Source organism: Artemia sp. Qi Xiang Cuo, chromosome 13, assembly GCF_049724085.1.
Source record: "Artemia sp. Qi Xiang Cuo chromosome 13, ASM4972408v1, whole genome shotgun sequence".
In the NCBI taxonomy this organism is placed as follows: domain Eukaryota; kingdom Metazoa; phylum Arthropoda; class Branchiopoda; order Anostraca; family Artemiidae; genus Artemia; species Artemia sp. Qi Xiang Cuo.
The window spans coordinates 8692408-8711988 of NC_142806.1; the positions used below are offsets into that span (position 1 = coordinate 8692408).

The 19581-nt window shown below is 37.1% G+C and overlaps 1 protein-coding gene across 1 annotated transcript in view; it reads left to right on the plus strand.

Moving 5' to 3' along the window:
• The window catches only part of LOC148944909 (DNA repair and recombination protein RAD54B-like), a 55382-nt gene that overhangs the window by 16446 nt on the left and 19355 nt on the right, over positions 1 to 19581 (plus strand). The window contains exon 2 of the mRNA XM_089099209.1: positions 9943 to 11668. Coding sequence (XP_088955335.1) covers positions 9945 to 11668 — 1724 coding nt within the window. The 5' untranslated portion in view covers positions 9943 to 9944. The remainder of the gene's footprint in view (positions 1 to 9942; positions 11669 to 19581) is intronic.

The window sequence follows — 19581 nt, forward strand, 5'->3', positions numbered from 1 at the left end:
TCCCCTCACTTTTGTAAATCACATAAGGTGGCAGCAGTTCACCAGCAGCTGTCCCTGTTATCATGATCGTCGTTGAGGTTTTTGACGAATTTAGCACCCGCTCTGTGTACTTTGAACCTCTTTTTGTCAGAATTTTTTTCAAGCCTGGGTCGTCGGTTAAATTTGTTTCGTCAAAATTGATTATATTACCTGGCGGCATGCCATCTAATTCCTTTTCAAGGTGGTCAAAGTAATTGTTGAGCACTCTGAAGTGCACTCTGAAAGCAATTGTCTTTAAATCACCTCACTTTCTTCCCAGTCCTGTCCAAATATGCCTTCACTAGATAGCAGAGGTCACTGTGGTCAAGAGGAAAGCCTGCCTCTGACAATGTGATCACAGTATGGACAAAATAACTTTCTTCTTGGGCAGACAGCTTGGTTGGGCTGCCAATTTTATCAGTATGCTGCTCATGAAGTTTGTTCATCAGGGTGCTTTGGGGTATTTTATACTTTTTAGCTGCATCACGTGTCGTCATACAGTTGTGCTGTATATCGCCTAATGCTTATTCAAGTGTCTCTGCACTATAGTCACCATACCTCTGACTTCCTGGCTGTCTTTTGTGCTTACGTGGCATCTTCAGCTCTTAACCTACAAAGAAAAGGCAAATATTTGCTAAAGTTTGTTTTGGTTCAAAGTTACCCCATTTTGACTTCTCGAAATGACTCTTTCCAGATTTCCTTCTCTCACTGGTCCTCATTCATTGATAGGATTGATTTCTTTGAGTTTTTTGCTGACAGGATGTCCAGGGACACGCTGACCTGAAAAAAATAACACCAGTCAGTTGATAAGTCCAGAGCTGATGCAATTTGTAAAAGGAAGTAAAATTTGCCAAAACTTTACTTGTAACAAATTTTTTTTTTTAAGCCAATCAACTGGAGCAAATTCAAAGATAATTGGTTTAAGACTTTACCTTATGAACCTTCTTGCTTGAGAAAAAAAAAACTAGAACTGCAACTTCTAAGATCTTTTTTTTCAGCTTTGGTCCAAAGTTACCTCCTTGGTCCAAAGTGTGCTCAGTCTACGGTACTGTACAATATTCAATGTAAATGTTAACCTCATTATCATTACAGTATTTGTCTCAAATTTTGACTTTTATTGTATGAGGCGTGTTTTTTAATTAAGGTCCATTTGATTATAAGTACACAACAAATGATTATTTAACAAAAGTAAATTTCTTTTCAAAAAGTACATACTTTACTCTATTTAACAGCATAGTTGGCAAGTTTATTGTAACACTTATCATACCTCTCAACTAATTTTTAAGTAGCCTCTGTAGAAAAACGCTGCTTGTTGTGCTAACCAGGAATTCACTTCCGTTTTTGCATCATAATCATCATTGTAACATTTGCCACTCAGGTGTTACTTCACATGGAGAAATAGATGGTAATCCCTTGGTGCAAGATCAGGACTGTATTATGGGTGATCTAAAACATCCCAGCCAAAACTGTCCAACAAATTATGGGTCTGACCAGTAGTGTGAGGTTTTGCATTGTCATGAAGAAGGACAGTTTCCTTTGTCAGCATGCCATTGGGTAGTATGCTTCTGCATCGATAGTGGTTCCTAAATTGCATGAAGTCGACCAAAAAAAAACAAAAAAAAAACACCAATGCCATCATTTTGCACTGGGAGAGAGGATGTTCAGCCTTCAAATTTTTAGGGGAGTGCTTGTATTTCCATTGCATGTTATGTTGCCTTGATTAGGCCGTGATATGCAAATCTGTGTTTCATCTCTAGTTCAACTGGTTGCCACCTCAGTGGCAACTGTTAAAAAGATGACGACAATGTAATAACAGCAGTGAACCCTCGGTTATTGGAGTCAGGGGAAAGTTCTTATAAAGACTTTACATTAAAATTAGTTGAAACTTTAAAACTTTCTGAAAATAAATGTACTTTTTTGAAATAATCTTTCATTGTGTACCTATGTTCAAACGAACCTTAATTAAAAAAAAACACGCCTCGTATATGTACTTGTGGTAATAAGTGTAGCCTATGCATACCAGAAATATTTATAAATAGGGGAAATTCAGTTAGGTTGTTTGAAAGAAAGAGGGTCTGATGCCAGGAGTGTTTTCGAAGCAAACTTTTTGTTGGTCAAAAATAACATGTGCTATCATGCCTTCACAAAGGATTGGGAAGTCATCTCCTCTCCTGAGACTGGTCCAAAGGACCACACTTGTGGATTGAAATATTGGATGGCTAAAACTGCCCTTTTTTTCTTGTTTTAATCTCTCGTTTCAGGATTATGACTGTAATCAAATTATTTAGACTAGTGTCATACTAATGGTATTCTGATGACTTAATGGTAACTCCTGCATGTCAAGTTGCTTGTCTTCATATTTTTTATAATAAATGTTGGACTTCTTATTTCTGTAGTTTTGATGAAGTTTGTATGTGGTAACTGATATTAAAAACATATGTTACTTTTGATTAGTGCTTCTCAGCCTTTTAATACCTGCCAACCACCAAAACTAGGAAATGTGGTGGTGTTTGTTGTCTGCACACCACCTGAGAGCTAAAACAGATAAAGAGATTTCTTTTATTTAATTTGATTTTGTTAATTACAAAATCTGGTGCTGCTTCGTTCTAAGAATATTCTATATATATATGGTATGGGGCTGTGTGAAATGGAATGCAATGCTAATATTCATTTAGTTCCATTGCTTTGTTTTTATTATATGAGTTTCGGAATAGATCTTTTCATGGAAATAGTAAGTTGAAAAATGCCCAAGAACTTCATAGCTTGAAGCTCGGAAACGGGTATTTTTTTCCTGGTCTTGCTCAAAATTGCCACAATGATTAAGTTTCATGTCTGGTCACTTGAACGATGTTTGAAAATGTAATCTTTTTCAGGTCAGGTATTAAGTTGGGCAATTTAATATAAAACCCAGGTCACAACCTGTAGACAAAAACACATATAAGAAAAGAGAAACACTTAATACTAGAGAATGTGACATCCTCTTTCTTTCAAACAGTTCGTTACCACGAACTGTAAGTAAGGAGCGACCCGGCTCAATAGTAACCGAAACTCTAAAAACCGGAATTTTGATGCCCATAGATACATCAATAGAATTAAATTTTAATGCTGATTTCAAATATATAAGTTTAATTAAGTTTAGTTTTACCCATCAAAAGTTACGCGCCTGAGAAAATTTGCCTGATTTTCGAAAAAAAGGGGGAAACACCCCCAAAAAAGTCATAGAACTTTAATGAAAGTCACACTATTGGATTGAGCGTATTAGAAAACCCTACTGCGGAAGTTTCAAGCTCCTATCTGCAAAAATGTGGAATTTTGTATTTTTTGTCAGAAGAAAGATCATGGATGCGTGTTTATTTGTTTGTTTTTTGTTTTTGTTTTGTTTGTTTGTTTTTTCTTTGGTTTTCCCAGGGGTGATCGTATCGATACAGTAGTCCTAGAATATCGTAAGAGGGCTAATTTGAACGGAAATTAAAAGTTCTAGTGCCCTTTTTAACTGACATAAAAAATTGGAGGTCAACTTGGCCCCCTCCCACGCTCATTTTTTTCCCAGAGTAACCCAATCAAAATTTTGCGATAGCCATTTTGTTCAGCCTAGTCGAAAATCTAATAAAAATGTCTTTGAGGATGACTTAATCCCCACAGTTCCAAAGGGAAGGGCTGGTAGTTATGAACTTTGCCCATTGTTTACATATAGTATTGGTTAATGGGAAGTGTAAAGACGTTTCAGGGGTTTTTTTTCTGATGGGGGGGTGCCGGAGGCGGGGGTCACGGGGGCGGATCCTTCCATGGAGTATGTTTCCTTTGGGGAAGGGACATTTCTGTGAAGGTGGCGCCGGATTTCCCAACATTATTTAAAAAACGATCAGAAATTAAATCAAAAAACTTGTTTTTTCAACTGAAAGTAAGGAGCAACATTAAAACTTAAAACAAACAGAAATTATTACGTATATGAGGGGGTCCGCCTCCTAGTCAATACCACGCCCTTTTCGCTAAAGTTTTTTTTTAGTAGTTTCAAAAGAGCTATCTATTCTAAAATAAAACATACGAATATAGAAGTTCGTTACGTAAGTTAATTCGTAAGTTACGTCAGAACAAAATTTCGAGAAAGCCATTTAATGGAAAGTATACAGACGTTTCAGGAAGAATCTTTTTTGGTGGGGGAAAGGGTCGGAGGAGGGGGTTACGGGGTATGATCTTTCCATGGAGAATGTTCCCTTGGGGGGAGGGACATTTCTGTGAAGGGAGCGCCGGATTTCCCTGCATTATTTAAAAAAACGATCAGAAATTAAATAAAAAACAAGTTTTTTCAACTAAAAGTAAGGAGCAACAATAAAACTTGAAACTAACAGAAATTATCATGCATATGAGGGGGTTTTCCCCCAAGTCAATACCTCGCCCTGTACACTAATTTTTTTTTTTTAGTACTTTCAAAAGAGCTATCTATTCTAATTAACCGGCCTTTGTGATTCAGGGGTTTGTGATTCGAACAAAATTTGAACTTTAGCGTAAAGAGTGAGGCATTGACTAGAGGTAAACTCCCTAGTATACGTAATAAAAACATATAAATATAGAAGTTCGTTACGTAAGTTACGCCAGAACAAAATTTCGAGAAAGCCATTTAGCCAAAACAAGTAAAATTAATATGCAAGTTTTATTCTAATTATTCATTTACAGTGAGCCAAAATCAAAGCTGCATTAATTCAAAAACGTTCAGAAATTAAATAGAAAAAACAAGTTTTTTTAAGTGAAAGTAAGGAGCGATATTAAAATTAAAACGAACAGAAATTATTCAGTATAAGAAAGGGGCTGTCCCCTACTCAACACCTCGCTTTTTACGCCAAAGTTTGACTCTGTCACATAACTTTATTTTTAAAACAATAAAAACTTTAGCGTAAAGAGCAAGGCGTTGAGGAGGGGACAGCCCCTTTCATATACGGAATAATTTCTGTTCGTTTTAAGTTTTAATGTCGCTCCTTACTTTCACTTACAAAAACTTGTTTTTTTTATTTAATAGAGTAAAATATGGGAATAGGGATATGATTATAAATAGATTACATTCAGCATGTGTTTTTGCGAGTTCCTTGTGTTTTTTCTTCCAAGTTACCAGTTAAGGATTCTTACATTTGGAATGCGTGGTCAGAGGGTTGAGCTGTTTGAAACAGGCAAAACCAGTCAATTAGGTCTGCTTAACTATATCATCTATCGATTACTATCATTTTCATTAGATAGCTGGGGATCGTTGACCTACTTACGTGATGCGACACTTTTTACTTACCAGAAACACAGATATGACACCAAGGACGTATTCGGAAACTTATTTTGTGGAGACGGTGGGCATGAATTCATCAAAATCCCCAAAAAAGACGGAACAAGCAGAGAAGATGGCGAAACTCTGAGAATCTGCACATTCCGTGAAGGTCATCCATCATTTCATAGAAGATAAGAAATAATTATCCTACAGCGAGGGGGGCATCCCCTTTCAGAAATCACGTGCAGCAAGTGACTATTGCCAAGCGTGGTGGAAGTGGTTCCAATGCAACTGATCCACCGTGTAACTGAACCCCGTATAACTGAACCCTTATGCAACTGAACCCCATTTAAATGAACCCTCGTGTAACTCAACCCCCATGCAAGTAAATTCTATTTAACCGAAACCCCCTGTAACTGAACACCCATGCAACTGAACCTCCTGTGCAACTGTATCCTCCTGCTACTGAACCACTGTACTCAGTTTTAAATATGAGGCAACACCATTGGTAAAACAAAAGTTAGAATCTTTACATATTCAACCTTGTTGGAATTATTTATTCTTTAGTCATGATATTAGTCCCTGTCTCGGAAAATACCCCCCCCCCCCACCCCCCGTGGCTGGTTGGTTTCCAATACCTTATGACTTATAAAAAAAGGACTAGAACTCTCAATTTCCGATCGAATGAGCGTCCTGCACAGTTTCTACGGCCATGAGGCGGAGGCAAGGATGAGGAAAGGCAGCCCCCCTTCTATACGGAATAAATTCTGCTCCTTTTAAAGTTTAATGTTACTCTTTACTTTCATAATAACAACGTAGTAAAGAAATATTCCCAGAAATCAAGAGGGATTAAATATCAATTTCGCATTATGATATGTTTTTACGCTTTGCTGTACTACAGGAAAAATATACTTTTGATTGTTGTACTTCTTTGGCTACCTACCGGCCAAGGATCTGTTATTTTTTAGATTTACTTATTTGGTTTAGACAATATGCAATTAGCGCCAGCTAATATTAAAATTACTCTATATAGACTACAAATATGATTTGTAGTGTTTTTTTTTATATGATCTTAGTCTAATTTTCTGTGTTTTTCATATTCTTTCCAACATAAGCGACATTTTTACATTGAATCTAACGGCCTCTGCAAATGGCTGCCTCGACCCTTTCGGGGTACCTGCAAGACTGGGGACCTTGCGGTCAACTCTATTCCCACTTGAGGAGTGCATCTCCTCGAGGAAATTATAGCCTAGTAAACGACACAGCATTCGCATGGGATTCTGATTAGTGGACAAATCTTCTGGGCTTGGTCTATTTTGACGGGAGCTTTTGGGCTGAAAAACCTCTTCCTAGCTAATTCATCCACTATGGGCTGCCTCCCCGCAGTAGCATAATATTTGTAAGCATGAATATATAATGAGTCGGGGGTAGTAGGCTTGAGACTGTCTGTGCAGGATTTCGACTCTTAGACTTGAGAAGATATGTGATCCCCGTCCTGCACTGGTATCCGGGATCATTGCTTTTCCTGAGGCCAAAATAATTTCAATGATTTAAAGAACACGAAAATTGGAACTTGGAATGTTCCGACGTTAAAAATTGACTATCGTATTGACATTTTGACTGACGAATTGAGACGATTCGAGCTGGACTTATTAGGAGTTTCAGAAACTCATATCCCAGGGGTAGGAAACATGAAATTAGGTTATATAGAATTTCTTTACTCAGGCAGGAAGGGTTGGGTACAAAGACAGGAAGTAGGACTCATGTTGAATAAGTAAGCTGCTAAGTCTTGTTTAGGCTGGGAAGGTATTAATAATAGGATACTAATTGCTCATTTTATGACTTAAAAGTTCAGGGTATCAGTTATAGTAGTATATGTCTCTGTCGAACCGACTGACAGAGATACTAGTGACTCAGATGAATTTCACTCACAGGAGCAAATAGACAGGGTAGAAATATGATGATTTTACTAGGAGAGTTTAACGCCCAGGTTGGTAGAAATAGGGATAGATGGTATCCTTGTCTTGGTAAATTTTGTGTTGGAAAAGAAAACGGTAATGGCCACAGACTTCTTTAATTGTGTAGGTATAATAATGTAGTTATAACCAACACGGTGTTTGGTCATAAAATGGCCCCTAAGTTAACATGGTATTCACGTGATGGTAAGACAGAAAACCTTATTGATTATGTTATAGTAAACCGAAGACTGGTAGGATCAGTAAAAAATATTAGGATATATAGGACTGCTGTGATTGATACTAAAAGTAAATATAAACTTCTAGTAGGGTCAAGGGTTAATTAACAGTTGAAATTTCGGAAGGGCAACAACCTCCCGGGAAGTTTTGACGTTGGTAGACTCTCGGATGAGAATTTGCGAGAAACTTTCCAGGAGCAGTGGAATACTAAACATGGGAGTTTAAAATTTGACAATGCGGTAGATGGATGGTATAATTTTAGTAAAACAAACTGTGAGGCTATTGATGATGTATTAAGGAATAAAATTAGGACTGCAGCTGGGAATGTATGTGAAAAAGCTTTGCGTTTAATAGAGAGCAGAAGGGGTTTGTACAAGAATTATCTGAATAATTGATCATATGAAAACAAAAGGAATGTAAAGAAAGTGGAGAAATCATTAAAATATGAACTAAGGAGGTGTAAAGTGGAGGCCATGGATAAAAAGGCCGAGGATCTGGAAGGTGCAGCTAGATAGCATAATAGTAAAATATTGTAGCCTACTGGCGTGTTAATAATTTGAGAGGGGTAGTCAATCTGAACTTGTCCCAGTTAAAGACAGGAACGGGGCCAAAATTATTGAAAAGGAAAGAGTTAAAGAGAGATGGGAAGAACATTTTGAGAATGTGCTAAACCGAGATAGAGTTGCAGGAAACGATATAAAGAAAAATGAAAAAAATTTGTGATACCTTGGATGTAAAGGAAGACTACTAAAACGTTTCAAAAATAATGCTCCAGGTGCTGATAGTGTGGTAAATGAGTTTTTTCTTCAGCATCGATAAATAAATGAAACTCAAAACCAACAGAAATTACAATAAATAACCGATTCAAACTTAAAACGAGCAGAAATTTACATGAGTAGGGTTCAAAACCCCTATGCCTTCCCAAGGCCGGAACATAATTTGCACTTTACTGAAAAAAAAAATACAAATGAATGCGCATTGTCAGTTTAATATACATATACTGGTATTTAATAATCAAAACGTTAATATTATTTGATTTATTAAACTTATAAAAGTAAAAACAGTTATATTTTTTAGTAAAGTGCAAATTATGTTCTGGCCTTGGGAAGGCATAGGGGTTTTGAGCCCTACTCATGTTCATTTCTGCTCGTTTTAAATTTGACTCGGTTATTTATTGTAATTTCTGTTCGTTTCAAGTTTCATTTATTTATCGATGCTGATTTGTGGTAGTTTCACGTTTGGTAGATTATTTGATTTTATTTTTGCTCATTTTTGGTTTAATGGAGTTCTCTACTTCTATTTGAAATACTTATTTTGTGGAAGAAGTTTTTTTTATTAATCACCAAAAAAGAAGCATAAAATAATATACACTATATACGCATAATAAACACATTATATAAAACAATAATGTACACAATATACAGTTGGAGAATTTGACAAAACGACTTTTGTTTAACGTTTTTGCATACATAGTTTAGTCCCCAAAGTCAACACGACACCGCAAATATACATCACGTGCTTTTTGAGCAGTATTGCTTATCGTTGGGCTGGTCTCGTCCTGTTTTCGATCAAAATAGTCCATGAACGTAAAATTTGGCAGTTCCAAGCCTCTGAAATCGGCATTGGAGGAGCTAGGGATTTATGCCCGGGGGGGGGGGACAGGCCGGGGCAGCTGGCCAGATGATGGAAAAGTCACAACATGGTCTCAATTTCTAGTAATCTAATTTATGATTTATCAGTCTTTTAGTTGAGTTGACAAACTTGGAAATGATTAAGCACCCAAGTTGGATTTTTCGGTTGTCATATGGCTGTCATGGCTGTCATATGGCCCTTAATTATGGCGCTGTCAATTTGAATTTATCAAACACAATTAGGTGTTACAATTAGCTTTTAAGTCGGCAGTTTAACAGGTTTCTATGATGCTCCAGCGCCCCACTAGCGACAGAGAAAAAAACAGAAGAAAGAGGAAAAAGAGGACACCATAAAAAAAAAATATTTTCTTTGTTGTTCAAGGCGTGGGAGCTGTAAGTTTCTTGTACAGGGTTTTCGGGACTAACGATTACAATGGTGTACTTTTGTTTCGAACCAACGCCATTTTTGAGGGGTTTCAGGCTTTTTCAAAATTCCTGCATTTTGTTAAAATAACATTTTACTATTAAGATATTCTACTATTATTTTAATATTAGAAACAGTATTTACCATTCCTGAATCAGTTAAAAATAATATTGTTTTTTTCAATTGTTAGTTTTTTTTTTAAAAACACATTTTTAAATTTTTGGTTGCTATGGGCCGAGGTTTGTTATTTACTAGGCTGCAGCTATCGCTGCAACCATGTTCTATACTGCCTACTAGATTCTTCTCAGAAGCCAATTGTTTGTTCTCCCTGCAAAAAACATTTTATGGACATGCTCCTTTATTGCTATGTAGACGTTACTTTAGAACTATTTCAAATATAGAAGCTCTAAGTACCTCTTTTTTTAGGTATGAGACGATCCCTCGCCCCGTCGCAGCTATCCTTTAAGGAAGAAGGAGTGATTAAGCGTAGTTCAAGTAGTATTTTAGCACTTATCTCAAAATCAAACGACGATGATAGGCCACCACCTGTGAAACGTATGTTTCAAGCTCCAGTTAAAAATGTGCCAGTTGTCGATTCTTTTACCATTGATGTAAAAAGAAAAAAATTGCTGAATGATTCTACTGATTCTGTTATTGAGCTTACAGATGTTAGCAACGATAATGTTAGTGATTTTACCCAGAGCTCAGAAACTTTATATTTTTCTGCTGTTTGGGGCAAGCAGTCCAACCGTAAGCATAAGAAGTGGGAAGGAGATGGAATATTAGTAGTTTCTAAAAAAAATATTACTCTAATTGATTCTGATGGCAAAGAACTTGGTAAATTGAGCAATGCTAAAGTAAAAAGCTTTGAATCAGGTGAAAGATTCTATTTAGGTTCAAGGGAAGTTGAGATTTTGGATCCTATTTCTCAAGCAGATTTTTTGAAAGGTCGTTGCTTTGAAAGATATGAACCCAGTATTCTTGCGCTGAAGCCTGCTCGACCTGCTCAATTTCAGCTTCCGGTAATCTCTAGTAATGCACAACCTATAAAAAGTAATATTTTGAAGCCGCGACACAATCCTGAAGACAAAGGTGCTATTGTACTACCACGTCCTGATTCTAAAGTCCAGTTCAGCAGCAGTACGAGGATCGTTGATGTTGTCATCGATCCTGTTCTTGGTCGTCATCTGCGCAAACATCAAATTGACGGTGTTGTATTTATGTATGAATGTGTTATGGGATTCAGAGATGGTGGAAGCACAGGATGTATTCTTGCTGATTCAATGGGTCTTGGCAAGACGCTTCAGTCTATTGCTCTTATTTGGACGATGCTGCATCAAGGGCCGTTTGAAGGTAAACCGATTGCTAAAAGGGTGATGATCATAGCTCCATCGAGCTTAGTGCGTAACTGGGAAAAAGAGTTTCAGCGCTGGTTAGGGCGAGAAAGACTCCTACCTTTTGTCATCGATAATAAAAACAAGCCTATTGATTATGCAAAACAGTTCAATAGGCCGGTTATGATAATATCTTATGAATTGTTTGTGCGCAATGCTGAAATAATTGAAAAAATTCCCTTCGACCTGGTTGTATGTGATGAAGCTCATCGAATGAAAAACCTGAAAGTGAAGAAATCGGAAAGTTTAGCTAGACTCGATTGTGGACGAAGGATTTTCCTTACTGGAACTCCAATTCAAAATGATTTATCAGAATTTTTTGCGTTGGCAGACATTGTAAATCCAGGGATATTGGGAAAACCCTCTGCATTTAAGCGCATTTTTGAAGACCCAATCAACGCCTCACGACTTCCAGACGCTTCTGAAGACGTGAGAGAGATAGGAGAAATGCGTGCTCAAGAAATGAATGAAATAATATCGAAGTTTGTTTTACGTCGCACCCAAGATATGATAAAGGAATATTTACCACCGAAAGTTGAGAATGTTGTCCTGTGTAAAATAAGCCAAGATCAAGCTGTCATCTATGAGGAGATTACTGGATGTAAAGGGGTTCGCTCCATTTTTACAGGTGGCTACAATGGGTGTGCTCATCTTTATTATATTTCTCTTTTGCGCAACCTGTGCAACCATCCTTCACTATGCAATGTTACTGGTAACAAAGAAGATGTTGAAAGAGATGTTGACTTTAAAAAACTGAGGTAATTCTTTTTTGTTCTTTTGACTTATTGGTACTGAAATCTAAAATGCTGTAATATTTTTATTTATGACTATCAATTTTATTTCTATTTATTTTCTAGTTGATAGCTAAAATACTCTTGTTATAAAATAATAGTAGCTTCAATTTTTCTGCCATAGAATTGAGAATTGATTTCGCCCAACTTTTGGCTACTTTGTCCCAAAAAAATACTGTTTTTGTCTATATCGTATAATTGTTAATCTACGAAAAATACCATTCGCACTTAAAAGTCATACTGTGTCTATGAATTTTACATTTATAGGCTACATGAAGTTTTAATTCTTCTAAGAGTTCATTTTTACTCAAAACTGTAAATCCTGTCACTGGTTGTAGCGAAGATGTAGAAGAGAGATTGGTTATTAATATTGATTTTAAGAAACTGAAATGCACAATTTTACTTCTTTTAAGTTACCAAAGTCATCATATCTAAAATCTTGTTATTATCGATGTGATTTTATTACTATTAGATAGGATAAAGGATTTTCCTGAGCCATTGTTACCGCATAGGGCGTCGATCAACCCTGCTGCTGCAGGGATCGATCCTTGGACCCCATATTGCCAAGCAGAGCATCAATCCACTGTGCTACCACATGGCTGATGACTATGAAGGGTACTGCTATATCTTTTACTGGTTGAAATCTGAAAATTTTTATTGTTACTATTATAATAGTATCACAATATTAACTGCACTTCTACCGTCTTAGAACTGAGACTTTTACCGTGTTCAGTATAGCTTATTACAATCGATTGCAGTGGAATACTGCCACTGGTAGCATATGCGTCATTCCAGGGGGCAGTTATCCCACAATAATTTGGACAATATTATAATTTATTAAGTAAACTTAAAAATGATAATTGATGGGAAACTTGTTTATTTGTCGGCCAGTTTCATTTTTCATCAAAACATAATATTGGACTAGGTTAAGACGTACATTTCAAATTAACTTCATATTAAAATAGCTTCGATGCGGCAAAATTACGATAATACCCATTTTATTTGAAGTTTCATAGGGTAACTTGAATCGAGATACGAGCTCTGCAGTTCTTCCTGGTGCTAGCAGTTGGCAGACGGTCGTATTCCATTGGGTGCAGTCAAGGGTCAAAGGGATGACAATTTCAAGCCAGGAGGGGTCCAATCTCCAGCCGCGTCGTCTATACCCACCAGTTGGTGCGAGGTCGGACTTGATGGTGTTCTCCCTTGATTTCGACTTACCCCCACGCCTTTTTTCCAGAACTGAAAATGGTTTGCACCAAAGTGCCACCGAAATAAAGGTGTTATCATGCCTGAAACAGGCATGGCCAAACCAGGAGAGACAACAGCGGCGAATGATGGTTTCCAGGTCAAACTTCTGTTTGAAACGTTGTTTTATTGTTTCATTCGGGACTTGGTCGTGTACTTTCAGCTCGAGTATGTGCTTTATGCACCAATGTTCAAACGAATTTTGAGCCTGGGTTTTGGACACTTTTATCGCTTGATGGGTCGCACCTGTGTAGGAGGACGGAGCGAACAAGCGATTCAAACACTCAGGTTTTAGTTTAATACTTTATCTCCCTCCTGTTCCAGAGCAGTCACGCAGTTGTGAAAAGACAGGATGCTATTAATATGCTGGCATTGATTTCATGACTGCATCCACTTTTAAGTTTATTATTGAGCCAAGGAATTTAAATTTGTTGACTAGCTCAACCTGGCAGTGATCAAACAGTTCGTGGTCCCGAACTGTAAGTAAGGAGCACTGTATATAAATAATATAACAGTAAGGTCAAGGCTTAATGATTTTTGGCACTACATCCTCGGCGTGTACAAACAGCTCCTCCCATTTACCCCCACTTAGGGGTCAGTGTAAATGTGTCAGTCACTGAATAATGGTGCGAATTTGCATTATTCGTAATTGTGAAAGCGTAATTGTGACGTGGTGAGCCGGTGAAGTGGTTTGCTACTGTCCCATCTCACAGGTATGGCTTAACTGATTGGCTTATGTAGGATTTCTAAAAAGGGGTGCGGGGGGTTGATTAAATTTGTGAAAATAAGGAAATTTCTAGTGCTAACTTCTTTTCAATACTGCAACAGGGAAATAACCGGAATTTCATAGTGGAGAGGGATCCACGAAGTGGTGGGACTATTTAAAATTTGCCGCAATTTTTTTTTTACAATTTTACCTTTTTTGAACAAAGGGGCAAAATTTTTATAAACTTGTGTTTGATTATCTCCTTAATGAGCCCCTCAGTAGGCTACTACAGACAATAAAAATGAAACCAATATCAATAAACCTATGTGAAAAAAGGAAGTGACTATATTTAATTTAGCTGCAAGTCTGCATTCATGCCCTCCACGTAATTTCCCTTTGAGAAAAAATCGAAAAAAAACTGGAACTGAAATATCAATGTGAAGCGCCAAATTTCATAATCAAATGTCATCATGTTATGGCATTGTTCAAATAAAACTTATTTTTAACCTGATTATCGTTGTAAATTCATTCTTTGTTTTTCTTTCCATTCTTAAACCAATATTACATTTACATTTGGCATTATTACAGCACACAGTATATACATTTATATAAATTTATATGCAGTGTTACAGCCATACAAATTATTCTCCTTTCCTTTTTTATTCTTTAATAATAATTTCTATCGTTTTGAGTTTGATTAATTGTAGGCTTCTATTTCTACTGATCTCAAGTTTAATATGACCTTTATTTTTCTTTAAAAAAACTTTATTTTTCGTAATGTTTTCGTAGTATATATATATATATATATATATATATATATATATATATATATATATATATATATATATATATATATATATATATATATATATATATATATAGGTGCGTACAAACAGCTCGTCTCTATTGAACTGCCATCAGCGGTCCAATTAGCCTGGAATACGTATTTTCGCAGAAACTTTCTCAAAATGCCTTTGAAACCAAATCGAGACTTCTAAACCTGCTTGTAATTCCTAAAAACATCTAATAATAATGCTGCACTACTCATTACCGATTTTTATATATGTATTGGAGCAAAATAATTTAAAATTAGATTCTTTAAAATTTAGTGTCACAATGTTGAAGCCAAGTTTCGCGTTCAAGAGAAATCCGACTTGTCTACCCGTCAAAAAATCGAATGTCGCTTATGTTTATAGTTGTTTAAATGTTCTCCGGAACACTAGCATCTCGGTCCGGGTTTGTATAATGGTTGAGATAGGGAATGATCATACTGTCTATTATTTATCTCAAGTGGTAAGGAGCGACCCGGCTCAATAGTAACCGAAACTCTAAAAAGCGGAATTTTGATACCAATAGATATATCAAAAGATTCGGCATATTATGCTGATTTCAAATCTATAAGTTTCATTCAGTTTAGTTTTATCTATGAAAGGCTACGAGCCTGAGAATATTTGCCTGATTTTCGAAAAAAGGAGAAAACAGCCCTTAGAAGTAATAGAATCCAAATGAAAATCACACCATCAGATTCAGCATATCAGAGAACCCTAGTTTAGAAGTTTCAAGCTCCTTTCTGCAAAAATGGGGAATTTGATATTTTTGCCAAAAAAAAAGATGTTTTTTCATTTTTTTATTACTTTTTTTTCCAGGGGTCATCGTATCGATCTTGGCCCTAGAACATCGTGAGAGGGTTCGTTTTAAGTTCTAGTGCCCTTTTTAATTGACTAAAAAGATTGTGGGCAACTAGGCCCCCTCCCCGGCCCATTTTGAGATAGCCAGATAGTCATTTTGTTTATCATAGTTGAAAGACCCAATAACTATGCCTTTGGATATAACAAGACCCTCCACAGCCCCAGGGGAAAGATCTCTAAGTTATAAAACCAGCCCATTGTTTTCGCATAGCATTTGTTATTTGGGAGCTTGCATACATTTTTGGGTGGTGGGTGGGGACGAATTTTCAGCTGGGAGTTTCCACGGGGGGAGTTTCCAGGGGGTGAACTTGTCAGGGGAAATTATACACAGGGGGAATTTGCCAGAATGCTTATAGAAAATTCTTTTTATATGTCTTGCTTTCTCTTTTCCGTCTCAATTTTACGCGTGGTGATGTTAAGGTTAATTGTCCGGGATGAATTACCACCGGGATTGAATTGTCTAGAGAATATTTCCGTGGGGAGGGGGATTTTTCCATGGAGGTGGGGTGAGATTTCGATTCTTGAACAGAACACTAAGAAGCTTTTTTAAAAGTACTAAAAAACTTTTGTTTTGTTTAATTTAGTATTAGAGGTTAGTAATGTTCATCGTTGGTCACCGCTTTGGTCTTCTCAATACTGATCTTCAATCCCTATTGGAGCAGCTGCTACAGATACTCTCTGGAGTATGTTCTGCGTTTTTAGGCAAGAACAACACAGCAGTAAATAATCTTCCGTGTATTCCAAATTGGTGACTTTAAAATCCAAGCTTACGTTAATTTCAACGCAGCCTTGCATGGTTTTCCTCAAAATTCAGTCCTTTACAAAGCTAAAAAGCTCGTTGGAGAGGATACAGGCTTGTTTTACACCGAATTCAATTCTTAACCAAGACGGGAGCTCCCATGTTGACTTGGATGAAGGCCCATGTGTGTTTGTAGTGTGCCTGGGTTAGTTGAACGTTCTTGGACGGAACTTTATCTTCCAGAATTGCTATTCAAATCCTACAACGAACAGCACAGTTGAAAGTGAGTATCTGTCTCAGCATGAAGAGCTGATGGATGCATCCCCATACCTGCTCTGGATCCTGATCGGTTGGGTTGTGTTGTCCAGCTTCTTGCTAATCTGAGCACTCAGGAGACAATAGCAAAGATCTTCGCAGCTATGCTAATGAGGGATATTCGGTGGTAGTTTTTGCATTTAGTTCTTTCACCCTCTTTGAATACAGGGACGATAACAGAGTCTTGCAAATCCTGGGGGAATTATTGTTGCGTGTTTAGTGAGACATCCATCTTTTTGTGGGTAGTGAGACATCCATCTTTTTGTGGTATCGTCGTTACATGTGTGAAGAGTACAATTATCGCTTCTTATCGAATTTGTATGATTCTTATTTTTACCAGAGGCCGTGTTATTTTAGCTCTTCTCGAAAAACGAATGAGTAAAATTAATAATGAGATTGTCGATAATGTCGCAGGAGATTACAATTCCTATAAAAGTTATGATTCTGTAATGGATAAACAGGAAGGAGTAATTGAAGTCATTGAACAAATTCTGAAGTCTTGGAGCTAGGCTTGGGGCTGCTTTGAATATTTTCGTTTTGTGAATCTTGAGTTTCTTGATGACTGTCTGGACGTCTTGCAAAGTTGGTGGCTCAACGTTGACATCGTCATAGTTCCATGCTGACTAGTTTAATTTTCCCTAGCGAGCAGATCAGGAGGGCTGCTGCTGTTGGTGAAAATATTGTTGGTATTGGTGGTTTGGGGTAGGAGGTTTGCTGTGGAACTCGTAGGATTAAGTAAATTTAGGTAGTGAGACATCCATCTTTTTGTGGTATCGTCGTTACAGGTGTGAAGAGTACAATTATCGCTTCTTATCGAATTTGTATAATTCTTATTTTTACCAGAGGCCTCTTGGAGAAATTGGTAGAGTTTCCTCAAATCGGAGTGTCGTGCGGACTTCTCCATGTCTGTTGCCATTAGATCCCAATATCACTGGTGATCTCCTTGGGCTGATTTGTGGCATTGCTTCCTGAGAGTCTCGAAGTCTTTGGTTGAACTCCATTCGTCCTTGATAATGCTCGCTGACCCATCGGAATCTTTTAGAGCCAAGATGCTCAACCGCTTAAAGATCTCTTAGCAGATCTGCTTCGGGGTGTGTATGTGGATCGAGGCATCCTACATCGTACTTCCGGTGGAAGGGGGTGAATAACTCTTTTTCCCGCTGCTAGTTTGAGAGCTGGGATAGACTTTCCAAGTGCGTGGTCGGACCCGTTTTTGGAGCCAGCATCATGGCCTGTAAAGGCTCTACAATTCATTATTGAATTTTTTAACACCCTCATAATAGAATGTAGTTGAATTGAGATTGTGTCCTTCCATCTCTGGATCTCCAGTTAATTCTCAGCAATGGTTTGTGCTGGAACACGGTGTTGGCTATGACTAGGTTATGCAGTTGAGTAAACTCCACGAGTCTCCTCCCTCATTCACATCTATCGTCGAATTCAGATTTGTCTCTAGATGGTTCATAGTCGGTTCACGGCTACCGTCGTAGGCGTGGAAATCGTCTACAACGATCAGAAGGTCACGCCTTGGCATGGATCCAACTAATTCTGTAAGTTTATCAAAGGACTCGTCTGATACGAATTATTAAGAGATTCTCGTTAGAGTATAAGTGACAATTACAGTGATGTTGAACAAATGTCCCTTAAAACAGGCTATATCCAATCATGAGCAGATAGCTAAGAGTAAGCGAGAATTGCAACGAATCGCAAATGAAAATAATGCACTCCAAAATCTGTGGTTAGAAGACATGCGACAACGAGCATCACCAATCGAACCGGAAACATTCGCAAAGTCATCAAAATTATAATGGAATGAAGGAACGTGTTATTTTAGCTCTTCTAAAAAAAGAAATGAGTAAAATTATTGATGAGATTGTCGATCATGTCGCAGGAGATTACAATTCCTATAAAAGTTATGATTCTGTAATGGATAAACAGGAAGGAGGAATTGAAGTCATTCCAAGAAAAAAAGCTGGTAAATAAGTTTTTTCTGGGTATCTATGACGTCTTGCGGAATTATATAATATGAAAATGGTTCCTAACAGCTAAAGCGAAAGCCATGGAGCAAATTTAAGAGGTAATGATAAACGGAAATGAAGCACAACGAAATTTGCGATTAGAAGACATGCGACAACGAGCATCATAAAGAGTCGCAAATGAAAAGCATACACAGCGAACTCTGCGGTTAAAAGACAAGTGACAACGAGAATCACAATGATTCACAAGTGAAAATGATGCAAAGCAAAATCTTTGATTTGAAGACATGTAACAACGAGCATCATCAATTGAACAGGAAGCATTCGTAAAGTCATCAAAATTACGATGGAATAAAGGAACGTGTTATTTCATCGCTGCTAAAAAAAAAGGTGTAAGTAAAATTTATACTGAAATTGTTGATCACCTCGCAGGAGAATACAAATCCTATAAAAGTTGTAATTCTGTGAAGGATGAACAGGGAGAAGCAATTGAATTCACGCCAGAATTTCTTAATCCTTTTGAGAATGCTGTTGCGTAATTTACATATTTCAGAGGGTATGTCCAAAGGAACACGCCTGGTTACCACTGAATTATATAAAAACGTAATTAAAGCAAAATTATTACTGAGGAAAAGGGTGGAAAATAAGTTTTTTGGTATCTATGGCGTCATGCAAAATTATATGAAAATACAGCACAACAAAAATTTGCGCTTAGAAGACATACGACAGCAAGCATCACATCGAATCGCTAACGAAAACGATGCACAGCGAAATCTACGGTTATATACAAGCGGCAGCGAGAATCGCAAGCTAAACTGATATACAACAAAACATGTGTTTAGAAGACATGTTATAACGAGCATCATCAATTGTACAGGAGGCATTCGCAAAAAGTTATAAAATTACAATGGAATGAAGAAACGCATTATTTTATCACTGCTCAAAAAAAAAAAAAAAAGTGAAACTAATGCTGAAATTGTCGATCGCCTCCTAAGAGAATAAAAATCCTTTAGAAGTTATGATTATGCGAAGGGTAAATAAGAAGGAAAAATTGAATTCACGCTAGAATTTCTTAATTCGGTTGAAATTGCTGATTTCCCCCCCACCCCATAACTTAAAACTAAAGAATAACGCAACAATTATGCTTATTTTTAATTTAGATATTTCAGAGGGTATGTGCAATTGAACACGCTGGTTGCTACTGAATTATGCAA